Source organism: Triturus cristatus, chromosome 9, assembly GCF_964204655.1.
Source record: "Triturus cristatus chromosome 9, aTriCri1.1, whole genome shotgun sequence".
In the NCBI taxonomy this organism is placed as follows: Eukaryota; Metazoa; Chordata; class Amphibia; order Caudata; family Salamandridae; genus Triturus; species Triturus cristatus.
Window position 1 is genome coordinate 34,096,495 of NC_140592.1, and position 25,681 is coordinate 34,122,175.

General features: G+C 43.9%; 1 protein-coding gene across 1 annotated transcript in view; it reads left to right on the forward strand.

Moving 5' to 3' along the window:
• Positions 1-8,811, forward strand: part of LOC146797318 (uncharacterized) — a 68,171-nt gene extending 59,360 nt beyond the window's left edge. Inside the window, exon 4 of the mRNA XM_085624318.1 lies at positions 3,346-8,811. Coding sequence (XP_085480444.1) covers positions 3,346-3,384 — 39 coding nt within the window. The 3' untranslated portion in view covers positions 3,385-8,811. The remainder of the gene's footprint in view (positions 1-3,345) is intronic.
• The last annotated feature ends 16,870 nt before the right edge of the window (positions 8,812-25,681 follow it).

The following is a 25,681-nucleotide window of genomic DNA, read 5'->3' on the forward strand; positions in this document are numbered from 1 at the left end:
AAAAGTTTCACAGGAGCCCACGGTCACTCGGGATGGGGTAGGCCGCTGATTTTTGGAAAAACACCTGCTGGGGACTTGGGCCACAAATGGTTCAAAGTACAAGTTTGTAGAACATTGTTTAGGGTTTGCACTTGAAATTAGTGTACGGTTCACAGGTATTGCAGTTCCTCGTCACTCGTAGGGTCCAGATGCCACAGCTTCACTGGGGACTCAAAATGGCCATTGAGAGGTCAGGAAATTTGCTTCTGGGGCCACAGGGACTTCGGACTCCGGCAGGAGTGGTGACGTTTGCAACCGTTGATTGAGGTTTTTGGTGCCTGCCAAGCAGGGGAGTCACTCCTTGACTCCAAGGGAGATTCTTCAGTCTTCCAAAGGTAGTGGAACGTCGAAGGGCCTGGATTCTTCTTTGTAGAGCGTCGTCCAGGGTTATCTGAATTGCATTGGCAATGCTTGCTATCTTATAGTGAAGATAGGGGAGGGACTAGCTCTATGACCACTCCTCTAGGAGGGTCAGGGTAGTGGGTGGTTACACCCACTTCCCTTTGTCCAGTTTCACGCCAGAGCAGGGGCAGGTAGCCCCTGAACCGGTTTGAGCTGGCATATGCACAGAGGAGCCTATTGCTCCCCCAGTGCAGGACTTCAAAGCACTCTAAGAGTGCACCCACCCAGCTCCAATACACTAAATCCTGTCTGGGAGGTGGTGACACCTCCCTGTGACAGGTTGCCTTTTGTTGGGCTTCCTCCACTGCGAGTTTCGGTCAGCAGCAGGAGGGCAGCCCAGTGTCTGTGCTGGTTGCATCCATTTTGTGATGCCAGGGCTCTTGGAGATTTCTACCGTTTAGTACAGTGGGTTCATGTCATCCCCTCTAGAAGGGTTGGATCATACTCCCACACCAGTTACTGCTGTGGGGGTAAGATTCCAAGTTGTTTGACACCAAACACGACATGTTTTGGTGCAGTCATTCCAAAGTTAGCATTTACCGCGAGGTTATAATGCACTTAAGAGTATATGGTTTAACCGCATCCACAAACAGCAGCAGAGAATAGACTCTGCCAGCTGCAGAGGGGTCCTGCTCATGCAGAAGCACCCCCTCACATAGTAAACCAAGCACCCTGCCCTCAGGATTGATAGGGCCTGCAATAGGGGTGGCTGATAGGTTTATATATGTGTGTGTATGGTGAGATATAGGAACCTATACCTCAGTATGGAGTGCTAACACTACCTGACAGGCTGCAGTAGCAGGCCTGTGGTGTCAGATTGATAATGCTTCCCAGGGGTGGCATAATACATGCTGCAGCCCCTGGTAGGCCTGTGAAGTACCAATGCCCTAGGTACCTAAGGTACCATATACTAGGGGCTCATAAGGTACCACAGTATCCAATCACTAGTGCATCTAATATGCACACCAAGTTGTTTAGAGAGATCAGTGAGACTGGGGCCCTGATTAGCAGGGACCCAGCCAGACTATAGCCAGAAACCAGTGTATACATCAGAAAAAAAGTGGGGGCAACATAAGTGCAGATCCTACTCTGCTACAGTGATGCACCAGCTGCGTAAACAATGTGCCATGTTGCGCCATATTTACAAAGTGACGCATCTATGTAGATGCGTCACTTCGTAAACCCCTGCGCCACATTATACCTGCGCCAGGTATAATGTATGCAGAGTGGGCGTTCCGACGCAAGTAAACCTTGTAGAAGTGACGCAGTGAAACCTATAAGATTTCACTGCGCAACTTCTAGGACGCAAATGCGACAATATCTTATGCCTGCCTCATTGCAGGCATAAGACTGACGCAGGCACATTTCACATGGGACTTGCCCATGTGATGACCCATTGCTGGAGTTGCATCACTTTTCTGACACACTCCAGCAATGTGCCATTTTTACAGATACATCAGAAATACTGACGTATCTGTAACTCTTTGTGACATGATGCGTCATACTGTAAATATGACGCATCATTGGTGTCGCAAGGAGGGCGCAATGAAAAGTGATGCAACGTTATTTTCTCACAGCGATGCGTCACTTTTCATAAATGAGGGGCTGAGAACGCAAAGGTACACTCGTCCAAATTCTAAATGTGTTTACATCTAATATTTAAGGAGGTGAAAATATTGTAACACAGCATCAGTTCACTAATATTACTGCATGTAATCTCAGTGACACCCTCCCATTTCTCACATGAGAGGTCATGTTTTGATCTAAAAGAAACTTTTTTGCATAAAACATAAACACATTTCTCTGCATAATGTCTGTAATAGACTCTCACACAGAACCCATATTAAAAATAAATCAAAGAAAAACGATATTTAAAACAATCTGTTTAAGAATTATTCAATATCAACAGGGCAAGACTCTCTACAGAACAGAGGTGGGTCTAACAGCCCCATCCCCGAAAGGCTGGGACCCTGGCCTAGAGCTCACTTTGTCCATGCCTTAAAACGTCTCTGTGATGTACCCTTCCTGAATACTTCCATTTTTAAGTGTGCACTTTAATTTTAACTCTTCACAGCACATTGATGTGCACCTGGAGGTGGGTGTGTCAGCTTCACATTAGGGTGAAGATAATAGGGTCCTCCCCCCATCCAAGAGGGTGTGTGGATGGAGCACAAAGGATATTTAAACTAGCGGCCCTTGTCCTCCCTATGGCACACTCTATCAAGTTCCTCTGTTTACGTGCCCCACCATCCCACTGATTGGTCTCTTTCACTATGGCGCCCGGCACCGATTGGTTGAAATTACCTCATCCCCTAAACTCCAACCTATGTATCTTGGAGCACTTTAATGTGTCCGGCTGCCTGTACCCATTTCTCAAAGACTAGCACCAGGGCGTCCCGGTTAGTCTCTCACTCACCGTTAAGAAATAACAATATTGTAACAACAAAGAGTTGCTTACTTACGCGTACAGGTGCTTTCTTACTCCTTACATGCAGGAGTAGCACTGTCTGTACCCGCTGTCAGTCCTCAGGCCCATCATGGTGCTGAGCCTTCTGTTTAAGTAAATCCAGGGCCCTACAAACAATAGGGGATTCTTTAATTGCCTCCAATATAACCATCCAGTCCAGATGGTAGGGACTACTACCAACTATTACCCCAGTCCAATTAATGCATCCACTTAACACATCCGAAGGTCTAAGAAGGTGTAGGGAACTGCATGGGTACTCTGAGTCCTTCTGGTTCATGAGTCTGCATATGGCCCTGCCCCATCATTTAAAGAAAAGACCATAGTGGGACTCCTAGAATCCTGTTGTTCCTCCTCCATCATGAAAATGTATTAATTTTTACAACAAAAGGCATGCATGTAACTATGACGAATTTACGATTGTGCCTTTTTTTTTGCAGGATTCCCAAGGAGGAAGGTTGACACAAAGTCCCAATTGAAACATCTCTCCATTGGCCTCACTGTCCATGTGTGATCTGTGGCACCAGGGTGATCCTCCCCACTGAGCTGGAACTAGCTTTCATCTTGACGTCTGATGTCTGTATGAGTGATCGACGCTCTCTATCTCCCATTAGTTCTCTGGACCCCACATGCGCACTGTATGTCTTCAGACAGCACCGAGCCTGGTGATGGACTAGCGAAGGAACTGCGCAGTCGGTACCAGCAAGCAATAGCGGAAGCATAAGGCGCTGCCCCGTGCCTTTTTTAGGTCTACTATACCTCTCCGCAGCACTGGACATGTTACTGCGGTACTCTAGCTGTCACATCAGTACAGTACCTACCCCATCATTACCCTGAGTCTTGCTTGAAGTGTCACATACATATTCTTGATCACACATCAGTACTATAGGTCTCAGTTCTGTACGCTAGATGTGACATCAGTACAGTAACAACTGCAGACTCCTGCGTCGCCAGGGTCCCAGGAAAGTAATATTAATGCAACAAATTACTGGATCATTCCGGTTCATAAAAGCAATCATTTCAATATTAATAATTCAAGTTTCAATCAGTCAGTATATCATTCATCATAAAACTAATCGTTCTGAATTATTCAAAATCACACAATAATTTTAAAATACATATCCAATGGTAGCACCACCACAAGTACAAATCCCATTGCAGCAATAATGCTTCTATTGGTTTGGCTCTTTAACAATTGCTGTAAGCTGGGCTTTAAGTGGGATGAAAAAACTGGGGGGTTTCATAAAGGTGCGTGGCTAATGTAATTAAGGGCGTGGCTTAAAACATGTAAGCTAAAAATCTGTGTTTTGCATAGTGTGCCGCCCGACTTGTATTTTGCTGTTTCTGTCATAGCATCCAGATAGGATACAACAAGTAACATCATATCTACAACACCTCAGGGCTATTGGCTTTGTCAATGGTTGTTAGTTGCATAAGATAAATAAGCAGCAACTATGTATATAATATTGGAAAAGCTTCCACTTACAGCCCTGGCACCACAACAATGTTGCTGCTCTTGAGTTTTTAAAAAGAGAAGAGAAATCCAGAGAGAAAATGAGTCTTTAAAGGATTTCCCTTCCCCTAGAACTTTCACCTGGCATGACGTCATGCTGTAGCTTCTCTACTAGTGAGAAGTGAGCAGTGTGAATACGCGCACATCGATGTGCCTACTGTCACTGCAGTCCGGACACAAACAGACCACTGTGCCAGGGCACAAAACAGAGCCCAATAAAGACACGTTTCGAGGCCCCCTGTAACAAGCTGCCAGTGCTCAGCACCGGCGAGACCCGGCCCACTTTAAGCCCTGACTGCAAGTAGATTCGACGCACGTTTAAATATTTTAGAGAAGGAAGTAAAATATGGGTCAACCAAATCAGTCCTTACATTGGAGAAACACAGAAACCCTAATACTATTCCAGATCTTATCACAATAGATGGCTAAACCCATTCATGTTCTTGAAAAATACCCTCTAATCCCTCGGTCCAGAGATACCAGTAAATGCCAAACACATTTTTACCAACCAGTTACATTTTAATGCTTTTTTGTCTTGACATAATCACACCCAGCTTAGTTAATGTAAGAATTGCATTTTCCTTCAATTTAGATTTTGTTACCCAAAATAGCGTTTGCCATTCTGAGCATATTGTAGTGGAAGCGTTCATATTCAAATGTAATTCAAATATTGTACCTTGGGTCCCTGCTGTTACATTGAGGCCCCGATTCACAAAGGTAAACTTAGACCTGAAGCCTAAGTTTAGACCTAAAGTCTATCTTTACACATGAAGCCTAAGTTTAGACCTAAAGTCTAATTTTAGACCTAAAGTCTAACTTTACACCTGAAGCCTAAGTTTAGACCTGAAGTCTAAGTTTAGACCTAAAGTCTAAGTTTAGACCTAAAGTCTAACTTTACACCTGAAGCCTAAGTTTAGACCTGAAGTCTAAGTTTAGACCTAAGGTCTAATTTTAGACCTAAAGTCTAAGTTTAGACCTAAAGTCTAACTTTACACCTGAAGCCTAAGTTTAGACCTAAAGTCTAAGTTTAGACCTAAAGTCTAACTTTACACCTGAAGCCTAAGTTTAGACCTAAAGTCAAAGTTTAGAGTAGACCTAAAGTCTAACTTTACACCTGAAGCCTAAGTTTAGACCTAAAGTCTAAATTTAGACCTAAAGTCTAAGTTTAGACCTACAGTCTAACTTTACACCTGAAGTCTACGTTTAGACCTAAAGTCTAAGTTTAGACCTAAAGTCTAACTTTACACCTGAAGTGTAAGTTTAGACCTAAAGTCTAACTTTACACCTGAAGTGTAAGTTTAGACCTAAAGTCTAACTTTACACCTGAAGCCTAAGTTTAGACCTAAAGTCTAAGTTTAGACTTAAAATCTAACTTTACACCTGAAGCCTAAGTTTAGACCTAAAGTCTAAGTTTAGACCTAAAGTCTAACTTTACACCTGAAGTGTAAGTTTATACCTAAAGTCTAACTTTACACCTGAAGCCTAAGTTTAGACCTAAAGTCTAAGTTTAGACTTAAAATCTAACTTTACACCTGAAGCCTAAGTTTAGACCTAAAGTCTAAGTTTAGACCTAAAGTCTAACTTTACAACTGAAATCTAAGTTTAGACCTAAAGTCTAACTTTACAACTGAAGTCTATGTTTAGACCTAAAGTCTAAGTTTAGACCTAAAGTCTAACTTTACAACTGAAGTCTAAGTTTAGACCTAAAGTCTGTTTAGACCTAAAGTCTAACTTTACACCTGAAGTCTAAGTTTTGACCTAAAGTTTAACTTTACACCTGAAGTCTAAGTTTAGACCTAAAGTCTAAGGGCCCAATTCACAAAGGTAAAGTTAAACCAAAAGTCTAACTTCTTTTGGTATTCACAAAGGTAAAGTTACTACTAGTACCAGTTACTAGTAGTAACCTTTGTGAAAACTGAAAAGTAGTAAAGTTAGACTTTTGGTCTAAGATAGACTTTTGGTCTAACTTTGCCTTTGTGAATGGGGCCCTGAGTTACTATAATCCCAGTTCTACACCTAGCACTTGATCACCTTTTGCCACGGGCTGGATGTTTCTTTCAGGTTCGCTTTAAGAAGACCCTTCCACTACCAAGGGGCCACCGAGCAGAGTACAAATACCCAGGAGGTGACCACAGCTTTCCAGAATGAGCTCCAAAGGAGTTAAAAAGTCAGTGGCAGTGAAACCTCCTAGACAGGCTTGACATCTTCATTGGTGAGAGATGAGGATGGCTTACAGAAGCTTTGAAATGTTTGATGCAATTGGAGACAGAAGAAAGCTGGAATAAACAATGGACTGAAAAAATGAAAAAAGCAGCTAGTATATGTGTTCCAATAAACAATGGTCGATGAACATGTTGGTAAAATGCTCTGAATGTGTTGCAACACGTGGGTGTCTTCTAGGCTTGGGTAGAATCACGATTCCACTGGAATAATCTGAGTCATTTTGGTAACTTCGCATTACGCTTTGACACAGAATTACCAATAATTACACAATTACTCCTGCTTGCGTGATTGAGTAATTTGGGGGGGGGAAAATCCTACTGCGAGAGCACATTTGATGAGTGCAAGCAGCCGTTTGCATGCTCTATTTCTGTTCTGTTACATTTAGCACTGTTTCTTAGCACAAAATGCCTCCTTGGGTCCATTTTGGATGTGAGGGTGCATTTTGTGCTATGAAAATAGAGCTAAATGTGGTAGTAAATTGAGAGACAATCCTACACCAAGAGCACATTTCGTGAGTGCGAGCGGCTGCTCGCTATTTGTGTTCTGTTGTATTTAGCCCTATTTCTTAGCGCAAAATGCATCCTTCCATCCATTTTGGATGTGAGGGGGCAGTTATTTCCTAAGAAATAGCTCTAAATGCAGAATTACTCTTCTAGAGTAGTTCAGGCGTAATCTTTGGGAATGCTTAGAATTCCACATGATGACGCTACACGGAATATTGCAAGTTATACCCACCCCTAATGTCTTCTAGCTGCTGGAGGGTGGAATGAGGTGCCACTGAACAGGCCCAAGGCACTACATGACACAAAAAACAGGATATAATGGCTACAGAGTCTCTTTTTGGACCTGACACGGTGGCATCCGGATCCCTTCCTGCCCCCCGATGTCTCTACGTGGGGCGCGTGCGTCTCTGCCCATGGCACCCACAATGACTGCATAAGAAGAATGGGCAAATGCTCTTATTAATATGCCGCCTGCCCCAATTTTCCAGAATTATAATTTGAATGTAGATTAGTCAAGTGGTGACCATGAATCACAACATGCACTGTTTTTTGCATTATATGATCTCAAGAATTGAGTCAAAGTAACCCCCCATATTAGGCATCATATCTTAATTGGCCGCCAAAAGCAGGCTCCGCTTTACCAAGTGTTGCTTGCTGTGGGTCTTCTACGTCAAAGATCTCAGAAGACTAACCCGAGTATTTATATTCCTGGACCATTTCCAATTTTTCACTATCCAGGCACTCGCTTTCATTCATCTTAGTATTTCGACAAATAAAAGTGTTTATTTTGTCTATTCATTTCTAGCCCACCGGTAGCCAATAGCGTGACGTGGGTGGTGGAGTCTTGCAAGATGCGCCTCCCCCTGTTTGCCGCCTTTATAATCCACTCCCAGTGATGAAAGCCCTCTTGGAAGCAAAAGGCAAAAGTAAAACATTCAATTGGCCTGAAAGTCAAATGTCTGGGTGGGAATTTTGACTGCAGGCTCTTTCTGGAAAATGAGAACCTTCTGCCTTAGCTGGATACTACACAAAAGGATGTCTGGAGTAAACGTATCTAATGTGGTCTGCATTGGCCTCTTTGGCTGTTCGATCTATACCTTACGGAATGTCCTGAATGAGTTTCTAAAAGTCCGAGGGCCATATTATCAAAAACGGCGTTAAAATTATCGCCGCTTTATGGGTACCCCGCCTGTGCACCCACACCCCCCCAACACATTAGGAGCCCGCAATGGGCCCCCAGATACATTCTCGGCATGCTTTTCCATGGCGGTTCCACCGCCGCGGAAAGGCTGGCTACCGACGGCATCATAATCATGCCGGTGGAGCCTGGCCCTTCACCGGCATCATTGTAGCGGTCCAGTTCCGCCCGCTAGGCATGCGTGCGGACTGGTACCGGCAGAAAAGTGGCAGGTGGAGATTCTCACCACCGCGGTCGTCACTGCCATGCTAATGGGACCGGCGGTTTTCAGGGTTGCGATCACGGGCGGATGTCCGCCGCGGTCCGGCGGCTGCCACCGCAGGCCCGGCAGCGGCCATCCGTCCGCCATCCTAATAGACCCCTAAGTTTGCCCCCCCTCTTTGTTTCGTTCTAAATGTTTTTTTAAAGAGATTCCACCCATTTCTTTAGATAAAGCAAGCTGTCAGAAATACATGTAAATTCAATTGCGATTTTATGCTCCAATGATATATTGAAAAACTATAGTAGTTTAACTTTTGTAACAATGGTTTTACTCTTTTACCTTATTTTTATCATACCCAGCATAAAGTGTATTTCCAATTGTAATGATTTTTTAATAATAAAACAATAAAGTTTATATTAGGTAAATATTTAACTTGCTTATTTTCTACAACAATCTCAATTTATTATTACTATTTATTTATTATTAATTAATATTTACTAATTTATTATTAATACTATTGGTAGAGGCACTAGGTCTCACCTTTAGAAAGTGAAGGCGGACCTTTTGGCTTTGCCAGTGCTGGTTTTTATTGGTGTACTCAGTCTTGGCACATGGTTTATGATGCAATTGTTGCATGTGTCATGACGTGCGCATAGGATGGACATCGTATAAGCTTTCCAAGTTTACCTGTGTGCACACATGTGCACACTTGTGCCAAGATGCCCATCTTAGGACATTAACTGAAAAGGAACAAGCATTGGCATAGCCAATAGGCGGACCGTATAAGTGTTTAGCCATACAGCACATAATCCTAGGTGCTGTACCGCCAGGGATTGAGGAGCTATACAAATCTCATGTTTTAAGGTAGAATAGACATAACACAACATTGAACAGCATTTTATTTATCTATTCTAGAGATCGGTTAAAAGAGAGTGGGGTATATTCTCAAGGAGCCATTGCAGAGTTAACGGCACTTTATCGCAGCCAAAGTTGCGATAAATTTGTCTCCCCATTCACAAGCTGGTGTTAACAGCCCACAGCACCAGTTCAAAAAACATTGCCACAGAAGACCCCCACAACTATCGCTAAGGATATGCAGAGTAGGCGTTCCCGTGCCCAAATCCATGACAACACCACTCCACAACATTCACAACGACCAGACAGAACTGCGATAAGAACACAAAACAGGCGATAAGGCACGTTAGCAGCAGGAAAATAACACCTGCCCTGACCTGGTGCAAAGTTGGACCACAGCCTGCACCACAAAAGAGAGCACGACCCACAGCCACATCGGAAGGGCAACAGATGCCATGGAGCCACTGGTCATGCGGCCCGGACACCCAAGAGGGCCACAACACCCACCGCCACCACCCCAGGACCCCAACGCCCACCCGGACCCCCCCCCCCCAGACCACCACAGAGGCAGCGCAGACAAAACAGCGGACCCCCAGGAAATGCACCAGCCTCACAGACCCAACATCTGACAATGTCATTGCCCACTACAGACCCAAAAGGACAACCATCCTACGCATCTTGACCAACAACGCCCAACAGTCCGACTGAACCAACACAGCAGACAACCAACATCCCACCCCACACAAAGCTGCTGGCTGTGCTGTACCTGTTGGCCCCTGGTACCCCCCAACCAACACCCACCAGATTCGAGGAGTCACACAGCCAGCAACATCCAAGTCCCTCACACTTGTCCTGGACATCACCACAGCTTGGTACCCCAGTCCCCATACATCCAACACAATGCGTAGGATCCCCTGGTCACCAAGCAGGCACCATATGCCATAGCTGGATGCACGCATGTATCGGGGCAATCCACAGCACACATGTCATACCTGTGCCCCCTGCCGACACAGCACACAATCGCTGCAACAGAAAGCACACGTCTCACATCAATATGCAGGCAACAACCGAACACTGTGGCACCTCCACCAATGTCGCCTCCAAATACCCAGCCAGTGTACATGATTCCTCCATCCTCTGACAGTCCATCAGCAACCAGCGTTCCCAGGATGGCACCAAGGGAAATGCACAGCCCCTTGGCAAGTTCCAAATGAACAACCCACTCACCTCAACTCCACAACCATGCAACTCACAACACTGGCAATGCACATGTCACAAATTCACAACCAACATGCAAAACAACATGCCCACCCACTAGATACGACAGAACAACTCACAATGGTAACCTGGGCAAGCCCTGCACATGAGCAACCAACGGCATGGCACCTCAGCCACACACTAGCCGATTGTGGGGAGAGGTGGCAACCAGGCATGTGTGAAGGAGGCAGGAGAACCATGATTGGGAAAGTACACAATGCCAAGTTTGGTGGAGATGTGCTGGACAGACCGCAGTATGCAGAACACACCCATATCCATGTCGACATACACCTCTGTTGTATGGAGTGTAGTGTACAGTGGATGCAACCATGTCACCCCAGCCAGTGGGGAAGTTCGCGGAAATGTTGCCTATTATGTCCCCCTCGTAAGTGTGCGCGGAGTGGGATGGCCCGGCGTACGCCAGGCCAGCGTAGGGGTGTGAATAAAAAGCACGTAGCCCTGGGTGTGGTCCTCTTCCGGAAAGCCCAACGTCTCTGCCAGGGTGGCGCCTCTCACCACGCCACGAGGCCGACGCTGTCCACGTGAGCGGAGTTGTCTACGATCATGTGCACCTGCCGTACAGCGGCCAGCTGGACCCCGAACCCGTCAGGCCCGCCCCTGCGCAGCCAGGCCACATTGATCACCTGCTGACACCTGCATGTGTCACCAAAGGCCCACCACGTGCAGGCGCAAGCTCCAAGCCCGAGGGCTGCGACCCTGGCAGCCTCTCAGACCATCGCTGGCCCCCTGACGCTGGCCCACATCCATCCTCATACATCCATCCTCATTGGCCCACATCCATCCTCATACATCCATCCGCATTCACATACTACACTGGCATCATCTCAGGCCCAGTAGGTCCTATATCTGAAACTGTGTCCTGAATGGCATTGATCACAAAGGCGGGGCAGCGACCACATCACCAGACCCCCCCCCCCCCCCCCCTCAGTGAGGCTGTTCAAGGCAACACAGTGCTACTAACTAGGCCTGGGCAATGAATTCCAGTTATCAACACATTCCAAGAAAACATCCTCACTAGGCCTGGACAATGAATTCCAGTTATGTACACATTCCATGAAAACATCCTCCACATAGCGGAGTCTGCTGTTAAACTGCACCCGCAAATGCTATGATAAAGCAACTTTACATGCTAAAAAGCATACAACCAATTCACAAAAGTGAACTTTGAAAATGAAAAATATTAGGCAATGAGAGAGGTGATGACATTGGAGTCCCCCCTAACCTAGGGAGAGGACCAAGCAGATGCCTCGAACACAAAGAGCATATCATGCTGAACGATTCAGTGGCGGACCCATCCTCTTAGGACCACCCCAAGCACAGTTATGGGCAAAAATACAATCCCAACCAAAGGCCCTGCAAAGCATTATGGGACAAGATTAGCAGTGGGCAGTGAATATTGTAGTATCCAATATCAAAATAATTCTACAAAGAGCTGCAGTTCAACTAGTCGTTACTTGGTGTCCTTAACGAGTCAAATGCAAAAGCATTGAAATTATTACATCAAGCTGCAGTTCAACTAGTCGTTGCTAGGTGTCCCTCAAGTCAAATGCTTTTGCATTTGACTCATGAGGGACACCTAGTGACGACTAGTGGAACTGCAGCTTCATGAAAGGGTTTCAATGCTTTTTCATTTGACTCGTGAGGGACACCTGGTAACGACTAGTGGAACTGAAGCTTGATGTAATAATTTCAATGCTTTTGCATTTGACTCGTGAGGGACACCTAGTAACGACTAGTTGAACTGCAGCTCAATGTAATAATTTCAATGCTTTAATAGTTTACAATACTTTTATCACCTCTCTACACGTTGGTGGTACTCGACAGAGACCTCACCAACAAACACAAACTGCAGTAAGAACACCACACCAACTCTATTTTTCATATAAACAGTAAAAGCAAAATGCCATGAGTGCTCAGATAATCATGTGGAGCCCACGGGTCATAGGTCTGATTCTTAACTAGGCCAGCACAGCCCTTCATCCTTCAGAGGTTGATGAAATAAGTTAACATGAGTTTTGAAGTAATAGCCTGTGCTGCGTACTCTATGTACCAGATGAGGGGCTGGAGCACACTGGGATGTGGGGGTAACTCTGGCCTCCTCACCTCGAGAACTAAACCACTTTGCAAAAAGCTACGTTTTTTAGCTACTCATTTAATATGATTTATCTGAAAAGTATTAACATCTTTACCCCCATGAGGACATAATTCACCAGGGGGCATATTCACAATGAAGTGATGGAGTGCGGCGTTAGTTTTCCTGGCTTAACGCCGCCCTCCACCACTTCAGAAACGCAGGGCTACACCATATTTACAAGAATATGGTGCAGCCCTGCGTTTTCCCCTGCGCTGGTGCTAAACTTAGCAGCCTAGCGCCAACGCAGGCACCCCTGCACAATAGTACAAGGGTGTCAGTGTTGAGGGGAAGATTGTTTATGCGCAAGAAGGGCTCCTTTCTTACACATAAACAATCTTTAAATGACGTTGTGTAAATGTTATGTGTGTTGCTTAATGCAGCACAGATGGAAACAGCAAAAATGAGGAGAAATTAAACATTTTTCGTTGTTTCGCCTGTTTAAGAGCAGGTTTTCCCTGGTATTAATTTTGCCGCTGCCCCATATTTATGCTTCCCTTGTAAATATGGGGCAGTGTCAAAATCAATGGGTGTTGCGGTGAAATGCCAGTTTCCCACCCCTTTCACGTTAAGTATAGCGTGAAAGGGGGCCTTATTTACCAATCAGCGTTAAGCCACATTAAGTGGCTTAACGCCGCCTTGTAAATAAGGTAAAGTACATATCGCCACAGGAACGTCACTAAAAGTGACGTTCCTGTGGCAATAGGGGCTTCTAAATATGCCCCCTTATAATATGTACCTTCTGCAAAGGTGAATGTAGAACCGGCATGTACTTCGTAGGGTCAGCTTCAGGTAGGCATACTCCTGCCTTTAGTCACACTGTTCTGCAGAACCTCATGCTTTGACGCAGGTACCCGTTCACTACACTATGATGGGAATGTAAGTGCTTTGCCGCCCTTGTCCGCTTTACAACAAGCACTATATAAACTGTACAGTAAAAGGTTGACTTGGGCTGTCATAGTCGAAACATGGAGTACATGCATCACTGCTGGGTGACCACACATGGCATGTACAGTAAAACCCACTCCTGAAGTACTGCTCTGAAATGGCCCGCAAAAGGGATATAGCACTTGAAGACTCATTGCAACATACAAAATATTATTAATGTCATTGAAGCCTCCGTGAAATGAATTGCAACGTATCATGTGATGATGACAAGGCGCTATAAATGAAGATAAGGCATTGCAGACACACATTCTGGTTTGGAGGGTTTGTTTGTGGCAGTTCCACGGATCAGAGAACAGCCCTCACCACCCCCCACAACCACCTGCAAGATGTATGTGCACAATGGAGTACCAATGAATGGCTGCTGCAGCCTGTGAGCCAAGCCACTCATTAAAATCCAAAAGGCTTTTTCATGCAAATCAGGAGACCTCTGCCACAAAACACACAGCTATCATTTTAGGGTCTGCTTTTAGGATGCCAGCGTCACCCCACCCGCTGTCTCACTTAAGCAACTTAAATAACAAGCAGAAACCTGCTGGTAGGAGGCAGTCAAACTGTGTTGTGGAAGGGGGTTGCGAAGCCGGGTAAAGGTGCCGCGCTGGGGCAGGAACAATATACCGCAACGGAGCTCAAAACAGAGTGACTGAAAGAATAAAAGAGTTCCTGAAAAACAACCAATAGGGATGAAAGCGTAAAGATATGGGCAGTCATATGCTGCTCCGTGGGAGGATACAAATGACAAGAAGGTGGGAAAAAAGAAGAAGGATTAACCATTAGCAAGGAAGACTTTTTGAAGGGCAGTGGAAGTGAGGAATAAAAAGTCAATGAGCGGGTTGTAAGCCCACAGAGTGAATACAGCACGTCTCAAGAGACAGTGCATGTGCTGCCTAGGCTCGACCTAAAAAGGAAAAGCAGGGGTGAAAGTGAAGTAAGGGATCCAGTAGCACTACCATTACTAGGCCCTGGAAGAAAAAGAAATGTGAATAAAAAAGTAAATGTTGTGCAGGGGAACATGGGACGAAGAAGGGCAAGTGGGGACAGAAAAAGAGCGTGAGTGTACAAAGAGTTGGTCTAGCACCGAGACAATACATGGTTGGTGGGGGACCTTCAAAACAAATATATTAATAATTAAAAAAGAATGAATAATGAAATTAAGTAATTGTATTTTTTAACTATTTTGTTTTAAAAGTTAAATACCGTGGGCTGATACCAGCAATGATGGACAACTCTGTTAGCCAATGCCAAACGTCAGCTGAATGACTGACGCCAGCGGCTGAACGGGGTTATCCAAAAGCCCCTTTCTGTATCTTAGTGCGTGTGTGTTGCGTGTAGTATTCGCGAGTGTGTGCGATGACAGGAGCTCCCATCAGACAGCTAAAGTTGTAATATTAGTGAACTTGCAAAAAAAACAAGTCACCAAATGAATGAAAGAAATGGAAGACATCAGTTATGATACTGGCTCAAAGTTTTCTTAAGAGGAAAAGCAGCTAACCACAAATATGATCACACTGTAGGTGATATCAGAAGTCTTTAGTATCTTGTTCAGCTAAGAGTCAATAGACAGAACCTGTCATCATCGATAAAGGCTGGAAGGAAAGTGGAATATTTCTCACCACAGTGAAGAGCTATTTTGCTGTGAAAACAATTGTGCTATGCGTGACTCCACTCAGAGGTGGTACCTGTCCTGTAGTGTCTGTCAACTTTACATTCAGTTGGCACGGGTGAGTTCTTCATTCTAAAGAAATATAAGAATGTTTTTCTGTCTATAAACGTAGACGTGAAAGAAAACCCATTCCAAGATGGCTGCCAATGAGTATATATGAGCATCATGAAGCATGTGCATTCCTGGATCGTGACTCATCTGTGAGTGCAGTGTGACACAAGGAGGCCATTTTATTACATTTACCATTCTGACATGATGGATGGACATTTTAGAACAGTAAATTAAACGAAAAAAATGAAAGTGCATGTGAGTACAAAAAGAAGGAAGCAAACAGCCCAGAGCACTTTGTAGCTGCCTGACCTCTCCAAAAACAAATGAATAAATTAAAATAAATAAGTAATTTTTTTAAATGGGAAAGTAATTGTGAAGTTATAAGGGGTATCGCTCACTGAGGGAGGGTAAGGGAAGTAAAAATAGAGCACACAATGAAACCAAGGAAGTCAGAGAAAGGACACACGTGCATACCCAGGAGTGCTAAATGCTACTTTAAAAAAAAGGTCCAAAAAGACAGAAGCAAAAGGGAACAACTCATCCAATCAGAACACCGTGAGAATAAAATACTTTTGGGCCAGATAAACACAAGTACAGGGAGGAAAGCCACTGAATCAGAAGTAGGCAACTTAGACAACCTTGCCGTCCAATCTTGCGTAAGGGCTGTCACAAAAACATGGCACAAGATGCTGGACGCCGATGGGATAGGACGCATACTGCAGGAGTCCGCAACAGGGCTCCTGCATCCGTCCTCATCGCAACTAAAGAGCCATTCCTGCCGCCAGTGGGACCCCTGGAGCTGATCACCATCTCCTTGCGAGTACCCTGTTTGGTGGAGGAGCGAATGTAAGGCCTTTTTCTGCTTTGCTACGAGGTCCATCCTTGGCTCTGCTGCAAGTTAAGATGGCGGCTCCTGGGCTGACTCTCCCGGTGTTGCCGATGCCCGTACTCTGACCTGGGGGAAGCCGCTGGGGCCTCGCCAGTTGGGGTAAGAGAATACCCCCCTACACAACCCCAGGGTAGGGCACATCAATGAGGCCTGGGTGGCTGATGTATGGGGGGTTCGATAGTCGGTCCAAGCAGGGCACGCTCTTCCGACCAGCATCCGTCCTGCGGCCTACTGAGCCTCACATCTCACTAATGAGATTTGGGGAGGAGTTACCTGCGGCGAACGAGTCCTTGAGGCCTAGAGTGAGAGGCTCCTGTCACCTACCACTATTGCGGAACCCCGAGGATATTAATTGGAGCCTACGAGGGGTGATTAGCAGTGCAGCCTCTGTCACGAGGCGCCGCACTAAACCACACGCAACATCTACCAAGGGGAGTAACCCCTCTTGAGTCTGTGACAATGCAGGGCTCCCGCTACCAGCGGACGCCTGTGCCACAGTGAGACCCCAAAACCAGCAACAGATGTCCAGCGAGGTGTGGGCTCAAGGAGTCCTCAGCAACTGGAGGGCACACTGCTAGAGGTTGTGCTGCAAGGACCCACCCCGAGTACTGCCAGCAGAAGGCCTAGGCCAAGGCAGCTGCTTTGAGGAGGACTGACGCCCATTTCATTTTGCTAGGGCCCAGCTGGTAACCGACCATCCCAACAAGGGTCCCAACATCACCAGCTCGGGGATCCCCCCAGGGACAAGATTACCGCCAGCTGGTACAACAACACCCTGAAGGCCAGCCTGAAAGCAAGAACCCCAGCAATGGAAAGAAGATCATGCTGTGTAAATATACAACATATATATATATATACTATACTATATACTATATACTATATATACTATATCTACTGGCGGTCACCAGTAGATAGTCATAGTTAGGACCGAGTTCCCATAGGAAATCTGAAAATTCTATTTTGAATAACTTTGGCGCCGGTTGACGAATCCTCACGAAATTTTCAAACTAATGGGGCGCTCCGCTCAGCTCCTACCCTGAAAGTCTCGGGGTGATTCGTCAAGCGGGGGCTGAGAAAAAAGGGGGGTCCCAAAACGCATTTTCCCCATGCAATTTCCCATAGGACCTTTAGTCGAAGGTACAGCCCGAATGGCTGAACAGAATTACTTGAAATTTGGCAAAGAGGTAGTCCTCAGGTCAGGCATGTGCCTTTTGCATATATGGTGTCAATCTGTTCAGTAGTTCCTGAGAAAATTGCAGTTAAAAGTACATATATATCTATATGCGCGCACACGGTGCGCGCACCCTAACATGCGCGAGCGTAATTCTGATTGGTGGTTACATGTCAGTCAACATTCGAATCAGTCGAAATAAGGAAGTGTCGGCCGCCATTTTGTGTGTTTGGTGTGTGACAGTGAAAAAGAAAGGTGGAAACGTGAAAAGGGGGCAGGGTACAGAGTTCCTGACCCCCTAGCCTTTGTCAGGGGGTCCCTGAAGGATCCCGAAGGGTGAAAAAAACGTTTTATTTTTTTTTCAAAAAATCACGAGGTGCGCGCACGGTGCGCTCACGGTGCGCGCACGGTGTGCGCACGGCGGCAAAAAATTTGTAAAAAAATAGAATTAAAAATCAAGTTTAAGTGTTTAGATGTTAGGTGGCTCTAAAAAGAGCCGTTGTGTTATTTGAGGGACAGAGGAACAAAAAAATGAAAAAAATCATGGGTTGGAGCATGTGTGCTGCTGTATCTTCGTCTCTATTAGGTTAATGCTGGTGTCAGCATAAGAGAGAAGAGCATTGCACAGATTGCACCGTATATGAACCCTCTTGAACTGAGGGTGCACATCCAGAGGTCGAGAAGCAGGTGAAGCTGCGGCCGCAGATGAAGTGCTCGGCTGAGCTGCCGATGATGTGCTCAGCTGAGCTGCTGCGGATGTGCTCGGCTGAGCTGCTGGAGGGTTGTCTCTAGCAGCTCGAGTAGACTCCCGAGCATAAGCCACAGGATGTACTCCTTTAACGTGCCTTATCATACAGAAAATACTAAAAGAGTATTTTTTTTTAGGATCTCCTCTTGATAAGACCACTCCACAAACAGTGCAGGTGACTTTAGGAGCATTCACCTTTTTCTGGCCCTCTGGAAAAGTAAAACATTTCCAAATAAATTACTCCTTCTGTTTCCTCTGCCTTGGTGGCACAAAGGTCTCCTCCTCACTCCCAGAAGATGACTGCTGCTCTGCCATTTTCAAGTACCGGAGTACTAGAAAAGCTGCTCAGCACCTTCTCCCAGGAAATCAGAAGAAATAATGAGGGGAGTGGGTGTGCTGTTGGAAGATTCTGGAACTGAAACTACTATGAATCAATGAAAAGTGTTGTTTCGTAATCACATGATTTGCGGTGCGCACGCGCATGCGCGTACAGAGCACGTGCGCACGGAGCACGCACGCACGCATGCACGCACGGAGCACGCGCGCATGCGCGTATGGAGCACACGCGCACGGAGCACGCGCACATGCGCGTATGGAGCACGCGTGCACGGAGCACGCACGACGTACGCATGCGCACACGGAGCACGTACGCATGCCCACACCGTGCGCGCACCTTCAAAAACCCTAAAAAAAAAAAAAAAAAATTCAACTGTTTATAAGTTTATAGAAGATATTAACTATGCTGTTCAACTTTATCCAAATTAAAAAAAAATAAGAGCTGAGCCATTCCATATTACAGGATACAGTCAATCTATAACTATATACATAGGTAGCTTATTGTAAAATAAATATTTAAAAAATATAATAATACATTCATAAATTAGCATTTAAAAAACCTTTGAAATTCACTGAAAAAACCATATGTTTCACACAAGTTATAGTTAGGAATTAGCATTTAAAAAACCTTTGAAATTCACTGAAAAAACCATATGTTTCACACAAGTTATAGTTAGGAATTAGCATTTAAAAAACCTTGCAAATTCACTGAAAAAACCATAGGTTTCACACACGTCATAGTTAGGAATTAGCATTTAAAAAACCTTGCAAATTCACTGAAAAAACCATAGGTTTCACACACGTTATAGTTAGGAATTAACATTTAAAAAACCTTGCAAATTCACTGAAAAAAACATAGATTTCACACATGTTATAGTTAGCTGGACATTTCACTCGTACAAAACCATTGAAATTCCCCCGTTATAGTTAGTTCAGCTAACTATAACTCGCGCGCTCGCAATCCACTGCTGAGGACGTCACATATTACATCACTCATGACATGGTCAGTGACATCACTCATGACATCACTGATGACATCTCAAATGACATCACTGATGACATCATCCTTGTGTAAGAGTGGCAGACCTCCTCTGATCCTAATATAAACTTGGATACTCACATTGAAAAATACAAACTAAAGTTTTGAAAACTATAGAGATACCAATACCAGTTAGAACAACCTATTCAGTAATTCCACAATCTACATACGCATCCACACATTTATCAACACTTCTATATAGTCACTCATACATGTACTCAGTCATCATATGTACTCATACACCTATACATCCTGTTACACACCTACACTCATACATAGAGTTACTCACACACATACTCACACATGCAAATAAACATCCATTTACTTGCATGTACAGCTATACACACACCAGTACACTTACTTCTACAGAAACGTACACATACTTACTCTCTAAAACAATCACTTATAGAAACACATACTTATTTATACAGGAACTCTTCCAATCTCTCACTCTCATATATCCTCACTTATATACATCAATACTCACATATACTAGTTCAAAACATATGGACTTACTCATAAAGACACTATTGAGACAGTTATTCACTCTCTTACTCACCCATACACACACTCATCCACCCATACTGTCCTGCTCACATACTGTCTTCAAAATACATACAGTGAGTCACTCATTCATGCGTCCATACGCTTAGTAACATCCCCCACTGAACCATACAGACACTCATACTGATACTCTAAAAACAAACTAATAACCCATATACACACTCATGTAGCTACTCACCAACCCATGCAGCCACTTATCCACAAAGTGAGACACTGATACAGATATTTAAATATTTAAACATTACTCACTAATGCTTGTATGCACTAAGATACTGTTAATAAGTCAGTTATACAATTAATTTTACACAAAAAAACCATCCATTTAGACACTTATTTACCCATTTTTTCTTCCATTAACCTTTAGATATACATATATAAAAAATATTTATTTTTCAGAAAGACACATATTCACTGGATGATGTCATCAGTGATGTCATCAGTGATGTCATTTGAGATGTCATGAGTGATGTCATGAGTGATGTCACTGACCATGTCATGAGTGATGTAATATGTGACGTCATCAGCAGTGGATTGCGGGCGCGCGAGTTATAGTTAGCTGAACTAACTATAACGGGGGAATTTCAATGGTTTTGTACGAGTGAAATGTCCAGCTAACTATAACATGTGTGAAACCTATGGTTTTTTCAGTGAATATATATATATATATGAAATAAACAAATAGTCCTTGCGGGGGCAGCACTCGATAGCTGGTGCCGGCCGTGGGGTAAGGACAGACCCCACACGTATTTGAAAAGCAAAATTTCGATTCGATAGATGTAAACTTTAATGACCTTCTCTCCACCTAGGTGGAGAGAAGGTCATTAAAGTTTACATCTATCGAATCTAGGAAGAGTGCGGCTTTTCATTTTGCTTTTCATATATATATATATATATACACATACACACCGTCACACTTAGAGTTAGCGCGCTCTCAGAAAATCGCAGAACTCCGGGAGAATGATTGATCACCATTTATTTCACAACGCGTTTCGATTCCAAGAACCTTGATCACGTGAAATGTAACACCCAATCACGAGACAATATATTCTCCAATGCAAACAGTGAAAAAGGACCAACCAAGTTTCTGTGTCGGACATCTTAGAATGGTAAAAGTAAATGTAATCCTGTACTTAGCATTGCATGTGCCAACAGCTTACTGTATACATTGCTTGCATAAATGCTATTTGCATAAAACTTTGCATAAATAATATCATGTTCGACCAACAATTGAATAATCCCATTGACTGTCATATGAAATGCCCAAGATCTTCATCAATAAAGTTTATCAATAAGACTCCATCAGTCCCTGATGCAAACCATATTATTGTGTTCAGTTAGAAAGTGTAAATCTGGTATGCACATCTTCTTTAAACAACATGTTAGACAAATATGGATCATTCCAAACGTCTAAGAGTACCGGGTCGTAATCGCTATCCAAGTGGATCCTGTCATCGTGATGCGGAACATATCATCCGCATTCACCTATGTACTCTAAACAGTTGTAATTAATCAACATGTGCGCCATAAACATCAGGGGCAGAACCGAAGAAACAAGAACACGAGCAAGTGCCCACAGTCCTCTATACACCAGTGTATCTACATTTATAGTGGAAACTAAGAAAAGGGTCCTCTTACAATAAATGCTAATAACTCAACTCATGTGTGCTTGAGAGAAGTCTTGTGTGGGTTCTGAGGTGCCGCACAGGACACAAAGGAAAGTAGAATAGCAAAAACAACAATGATCAATAAAATTATATGGATGTCTCTATAAACTGTTGTGGAGGAAGAACACTCATGTATGGGGTAAAGATCACAAGAAGGAATTCACATAATCATACATTGCGTGCTCAAACAATCTATACATGTACTTGTACTGCCCAGCCTCATTACAATTCAATTATAGAAGGAAACAGATAAGATATCAGGATAATCAATGAAATCGGAATAGATGCTAACAACATACTACTCTTTCAGATGTACCGCTAATTCTTCATCTTGGTTCAGGCCAGCAGGGGCCCTTGTTTGAAAATTAATAATATGTCTTGACTCCTTTTGCCTGAGTGTCAAAACACTATTTCCTCCTCGAGGTCCTTTGTTGACTTGTTCCAGGATCAAAAAACTGAGGCCCATCACATTGGAGAAATGTTTATCCTGAAAATGACGGGCTACAGGGTATTTTTGGTCGCACTGTAAAATGGCCCTATAATGTTCTAAAATACGTTTCTTGGCCATCAAAGTTGTATACCACAAATTGCATTCACAGACAATCGCATAAATGACAAAGATGGAACTGCAAGTAAGAAATTGCGTAATTTCTTTGCGTACACCATTGTGTTCTACATGGTTACAAAATGTGCTATTTCTACAAGCTTTACAATGCCCACAAGGAAAGAAACCTTGTAGGCCATGTAGATTCCTATATGGATAGATGGTGACATCACTGTGCACTAACTGATCCCTAATACTCCTACCCCTTCTGTAGGTTATATTGGGTCTGTCAGCCACAGTATTACCAATGATGCTGTCCGATTTGAGTATGTACAATTTATCAATGGGGGGAGGGAAAAAGAAGCAGTGATCCATTCAGCTTCCAATGGTTAGTACAACAATATCAAGGTGGGGGGAGAATGGACCACTTGTCCTGTGCACCAGGGTCTTAGGTTAACGTGGTTGGTCATCGTTAAAAAACCCTCATATACGTACACAGGCGTTTAGGCGGTATATCTTGATTCTCCGTCTTCGTGTATCGTCATAGCATGATCATTGGGCTTTTATTTGTCCATATGCTAACCTCCCCATGGAGGAAGACCAACTGGTTGTGCAGTAGTGGTCAGAGATATTAAGACGAGGGTGTGCTCGTGCTCTGTGAATCGTGATAATTTAAAATTCCTAATGTCAAATCCCGTGTCCTTTATTCCTGAGATGTATGACAGAGGGAAACTAAAAAATAATGGGTGACCCAGGGTACAGCGTCAGAGTCAGAACAAGCGATTCTGTCAGAGTAACCACAAAAGGTTCTCATTTAACTGACGGACACCCTGAAGGAAGATGTCCCATTTGCTAAGAAAGGAACAGATACTATTGGTCTGACTCCTTACAACAAAGGTGGTGAGTACAAATATCCACCCCCAGAATTCATGTGGTGAGCTAGAAATTGCTCCCCCATAACCCTTTTGGTCCTGACGAAAGCCTCTAGACCCTGCACAAGGCTGAAACATGTAGACCAGATCATTTCAGACTCTTACCAGTGCATTAAACCAATAATCAGGTTTATCTACATGCACGACCATTATTTTTTAGTTTCCCTCTGTCATACATCTCAGGAATAAAGGACACGGGATTTGACATTAGGAATTTTAAATTATCACGATTCACTGAGCACGAGCACACCCTCGTCTTAATATCTCTGACCACTACTGCACAACCAGTTGGTCTTCCTCCATGGGGAGGTTAGCATATGGACAAATAAAAGCCCAATGATCATGCTATGACGATACACGAAGGCGGAGAATCAAGATATACCGCCTAAACGCCTGTGTACGTATATGAGGGTTTTTTAACGATGACCAACGACGTTAACCTAAGACCCAGGTACACAGGACAAGTGGTCCATTCTCCCCCCACCTTGATATTGCTCGATTTGAGTATGTTCCAGTTGCGGGTCAAAATGCGTTTAATGTTGTTAGAGTCTTGACTCATGGTCATGATGATCCTCGTGCTATCACAATCATTATTGCTATCATTAACAATTGTCTCTGAAATCGTCGAAGATCTTTCAATACTCTCAGTTCTATCCCTGGCTTTCTTGAGCACCCAGTTAGGATAGCCTCTTTCTCTAAAGCGTGCACACATCAGATCCCTTTCTTTGTGATACCCCTCCTCAGAATTACAGTTCCTTTTTACCCTGAGCAGCTCTCCATACGGAATACTCCACTTAAGTGCTTTGGGATGGCTACGCAGGGCATGAAGTACACTGTTCCCCGCAGAGGACTTCCTGAATTGGGATGTATGTATCTGATTATTCTTGATGTCCAGTCTGACATCTAGATACTCAGCAGTTGAGTTGTTGATATTACCACTCAATTTTATATTTTGCTCATTGATATTGAGCTTGTCAATGAATCGTTGGGCCTCGTGTTGATTGCCTACCCAAACGATAAAGAGGTCATCGATGTAGCGTAGCCATATCGAGACGTGTGTAATATCTTCATGAAACTCTGGATCTGAAAAAATCTTCTCCCCCCAGTTTCCCATAAATAGATTGGCAAAACTGGGAGCAAAGCAAGATCCCATCGCAGTCCCGGTGGTTTGGCGATAGAGTATGCCATCAAAGATAAAAATATTATTGTATAAGCATCATCTGCGTTAGCATCTTGCTATGCTCACGGAATCTAACAGGTCTATTCTCCAAATAATGTGAGCACGCTGCCAGTCCCTGTTTGTGGTCAATAATGGTATACAAACTGTGCACATCAAGGGTAATGAACCAATGATCATCACCCCATTCCATATTATTGATTTTTGAAAGAAAATCCTTAGTATCCCTGATGTAACTGGGTAGTGCACAGACATACTCCGTAAGAAAATGGTCCACATATTTGGAGATATGTTCTGCCACGCTACCGCGAGAGGAAACAATGGATCGCCCTGGTGGGTTAAGGGGATCCTTATGCACCTTGGGTAGGAGGTACAAAACAGGAAGTATGGGATAATCCTTTTTGAGATAACAAAATTCCTCCCATTCGAGGATACCCTTGTCCTTCCAATTGCCCAAGAGGTCCCAAATGGTGGTAATACTCTTGGAGTATTCCTCTAGACCAATGGGGATGTAATACCTCATATCATCTAGTTGCCTGTGTGCTTCATTTAGATATGTTTCCCTGTCAAGAATAACAACATTACCGCCTTTATCAGCGGGGCGAATGACAACACTTCCATCTTCTGCCAAAGACTTGAGAATTTGTCTTTGAGCATAGCTGAGATTATTATCATTGCCGCTGTTGCATCATTTGCTTTTGTGTCTGTAGCTATTGAATTCTTTGCCAACAACATCCTGGAATGTATCGATGTTATCATAAGAAAGACAAGGTACGAAAGTAGATTTGGGTTTAAAGCCAGAAAGAGTCGAAGCATCCGTAGTAATCCCACATTCAGCCAGACATTGTGTGGTCTCAATAGATGAACTCAACGCTCCACCCTCCTGATCTAGTTCAATCATAGTAATCAAAGTGTCACTGTCACCTATGTGTAACTCTGGTTGATCTGTCTGTACCACAGTTGTACAAGAGTTGGTTGTCTTTCTAGTTTCGGTTCTTTTAAGCATATGACATTTTTTAAGTTTCAATTTGCGTGCAAATCTGAACAAATCTATTCTGGCATTGGCATAATCAAAGGGGTAAGAGGGACAAAATGAAAGACTCACACAAAGCACTTGTTTCTCAACATAACCCATAGATCTTTTGGAAAG